Genomic DNA, 3418 nt, shown 5'->3' on the forward strand with positions numbered 1-3418 from the left:
TAAAGCAAACACGAAGTCAAAGTAGCATATTCAAGTTTATTGTTTCTCAGAAAAAAGAAAAGGAACTTTCTGCTGGTAATGAACAATAAAAATTAAAGAATGACCACAGCCACCGATTTCTTAACTCTTTCACTGAGTTGTGGTGACAAAAAGTTGATTGCTTCACCGAGGAAGCATTGGGACGGTGTGGTAAATCTCAAAACAAGGGATCACGCATAGCGGTTTGTTGCAGCTCTTGCACCAAAATCGTGTTTCCTTCCTAATTTTCCGGCCTTTGTCTCCTTGCTTTTTGCAGCAAATGAAGCATTTCCTGGTTGGAGTTGCCTTGTTTTCGGTTGGAGGGATGTAAGCTGGAAAGTGCCTCTCTTGAAGTCGTATGGGATCAAGTACGCCAGAAGGCCGGCCACGCTTTATCTTTCGCGCGGGGTCGAGGTACCTATTGAAGATTGCTTCAATAAGGGCGAGGCGGAAGTCGAGGTGGTTCATCTTCCCTCCTTCCTTTTGATACAAAACAAAGGAGTTAAATGTCAACTCATCAAGCAAGTGGCGAAAAATCTTCTTGTAATATATTTTCTGCCGTTTTCTGGGGACAGGGTAGTTCGCCAGCATCTGGTCTGACTTGTCGACACCGCCCATTGTGTGGTTGTAGTCCCGCACGATGCTTGGCTTTGTCACGTCCCTCCCTTTCGAGTCTTTGAACGTCTCCATGTTTGCGCTGTGCACAGTGCTCAGGACAGTCACTACTTTTTTGTCGCGCCATTGGAGGGCGACACACTTACCGCGCTGGTAAGCTTGGATCTCTCCCTTTTTCAGCTTCTGTGTGCGGAATTCGGGAGGCATGTCTTTTCTATTTGCTCTGACTGTGCCATAGACATCTGTGCGGTTCAGGAGGAGGAGGTCGACGAGCTCTGGTGACGTATAAAAATTATCTACGGTCAGGCAGTAGCCTTTGCCTAGCAAGGGCTCCAGAAGCTTCATCACCACTTTCGTTCCCATTGGAGACGTAGGGTCGACATTTGCTGGTGTGCCGAGGTTGGTGCCTTTTCCTGTGTAGATGATAACATCCCACACGTACCCCGATGACGCCTCACAAAGCATGAAAAATTTCAGGCCAAATCTGGCTCTCTTGAGGGGAATGTACTGTACCCAGCCAAGCCTTCCTTTGTAGAGCATAAGGCTTTCATCAATGGATATGTCTCGCTCCGGTACGTAGGCTGAGCGATAGTTCTTCAACAACCGAACCAGAAACGGCCATATCTTGTGCAGCTTCGGCTGCGGGTGACTGCTAAGGTCGCTGATACTGGAATTATCAGCAAAGTGCAGCATCCGCATCAGGAGCTGAAACCGGTTGCCACTCATCACCTCTCCGAAAATAGGTGTGAATAAGAGCTTGTTCCTGGACCAATACCAATCCTGTCGTGGCTTCTGCACAATTCCTTGCAACAGCAAGAGACCAAGAAACACCCACATCTCCTCCTCAGTCACCGGCACCCATTTTTTGACGCGGCTATGCTCACACGGACCGCAGCCCTTCACCTTCTCAGCAGCATTGCGGTTAGTTTCTTCGACCACCATTGAAATGAGTTCATCATCGAGGAAACGCTGAATATATTCAAGCAAGTCACCAGGCGAGCTTATAGTGAACGTCTTACCGGGAACTGCCAGAAAAGGAAACCGAGGAGGTCGTGTAGGAATGTTCGTGACGTCGATCTTCATCCACTGACGCGCGCTCGCAAAGTTCGCTTCCGAGCAATCATCTTCTTCATCAGAAGAGCTGCTGAGTACAACATCATCACTGTCATCCTCGCTCCCTGAAACAATGTACACATCAGTGTCTGAATCACCATCGTCTGACGAAGATGACGACGAAGAAAAGCGCCGTTTCCGAGAAGACGGGCCAGCAATACACGTGTCGCCTCCACTGGATGCCATTTTAAAACCAAGGTTGCCCTACGAAAAAAAAAGTTTACGCGGTTGAAGAAAAAGAAATTAAGCGGTCAGTGCTGCCATCTGTCGAGTAAAAATGCAAGCTACGCCACAAACGTGCGCCGCTCGTCCGAAACGCTGGAGGGAAGAACGTATTCAGCGCGGACGAGCTACACTCGTCCAAAACGGTTTGGGGACGGCCTGGCAAGGACGAGCACAGCTCGTCCAAAACGGTTAAGGGGTTAACAAAATTCTCATCAAAACCACATTTCAGCCCAACCATGTGTATATACTCATGGTGGATGTGTATGGCATGGGCAATATGCTATTACTTCACAAGAATGAGTAAATAGTGGGGCTCCTGATGTTTAGCAAAAGGCATAGGAGTAGCCAGTCATCTGTATAGCGCCTATTCTTTGTTGTGCGCTAACCTTGCATTGGTGGAATGTTAAGAGCTTGCAGTTTCTTTTTGACATCCTCCTCCTGCAATTTCATTATTTCATCTTTGCTCTCTTCAAGTTGTTTAGTTATCAATCGGTTGCGCTTCAGTAGCCGTGCCTGTGACTTTTGCAAGACAGCCCTTGCGCGACGCAAGGCGTCAACTTTCTGTTTTTTGGCAGGTGACACAGACAGCCTGATGCACCTCAGTGGTTTCCGCTGTTTTGCTCGAGCAGCTTGCCGGTCGGCATGGATTCTGAAAGTATCAGATAGGCTACTGCATGCACAACATATATCTCCGGCAGGTAACAGCAGTGGGCACCTTTTATGCCTCCATTTACTCTGACAGTGAATGAAAGCACATTCAGGAGCCACAGAAGGAAAGTCTTTCATATTGGGTCCTCCGCTGCAAGTGTGTAACGGTTTTTAGAACATCCTCAACTTGGGAAATTGACACAGCAAAATTATTTATGCCTAGCGCACTGCATTCAACCGGTTTGCCGAATGTGTACACTTGCACAGCCATGTCACTTTTAACGTGCACAGACTTTTGGTTAAAAAGCACACACGCACCATCACTTGTGCGTTGCAGAGAGGCGTGGAACACGAGGTCACAGAACCCTTTTGAGTCGATGCGATGCATGGCCCAGGATGATGTTGGAAGGCACAAAGTTGATGCTGCGCCGAACGTTTCTTCAAATGGTGACGAAGTGCAGATGTCACTTGCCTTGATATCACTGCTCTCGTTGACTTCACCGTCGGCGTTCTGAGCTACTGGTGTTTCTGTCAGGGTTTGAAACCTGGTACCTCCACTGCTGGTTCTGCGTATAGACGTAGAGGAAGCTGTACGGCAAGTCTGTCACCTTGGCTGCATGCGAGGACTCTCTTTGACGGGTAACTCGGCGCTCCTTCAAAGATAGTTCACAGAGCATCCCTGGTAAGCCCCGCTCTCCTGTTGCCTGATATCAGAACGCGGCCATCAATAGCTGCGGACCACGTTTTCAATATAAAGTGAGGAGCGAAATGTTATTCACAAACGGTCTGTGCGTTGCAG

The 3418-nt window shown here is 48.3% G+C and overlaps 1 protein-coding gene across 1 annotated transcript; it reads right to left on the minus strand.

Moving 5' to 3' along the window:
* Positions 1 to 16: 16 nt before the first annotated feature.
* On the minus strand, positions 17 to 2440 carry LOC139054225 (piggyBac transposable element-derived protein 4-like). The gene has a single exon (XM_070530909.1). The coding sequence runs from the start codon at positions 1930 to 1932 to the stop codon at positions 163 to 165; it is 1770 nt and encodes a 589-aa protein (XP_070387010.1). The 5' UTR covers positions 1933 to 2440; the 3' UTR covers positions 17 to 162.
* Positions 2441 to 3418: the final 978 nt, after the last annotated feature.

This window comes from Dermacentor albipictus, chromosome 1 (genome assembly GCF_038994185.2).
Source record: "Dermacentor albipictus isolate Rhodes 1998 colony chromosome 1, USDA_Dalb.pri_finalv2, whole genome shotgun sequence".
In the NCBI taxonomy this organism is placed as follows: Eukaryota; Metazoa; Arthropoda; class Arachnida; order Ixodida; family Ixodidae; genus Dermacentor; species Dermacentor albipictus.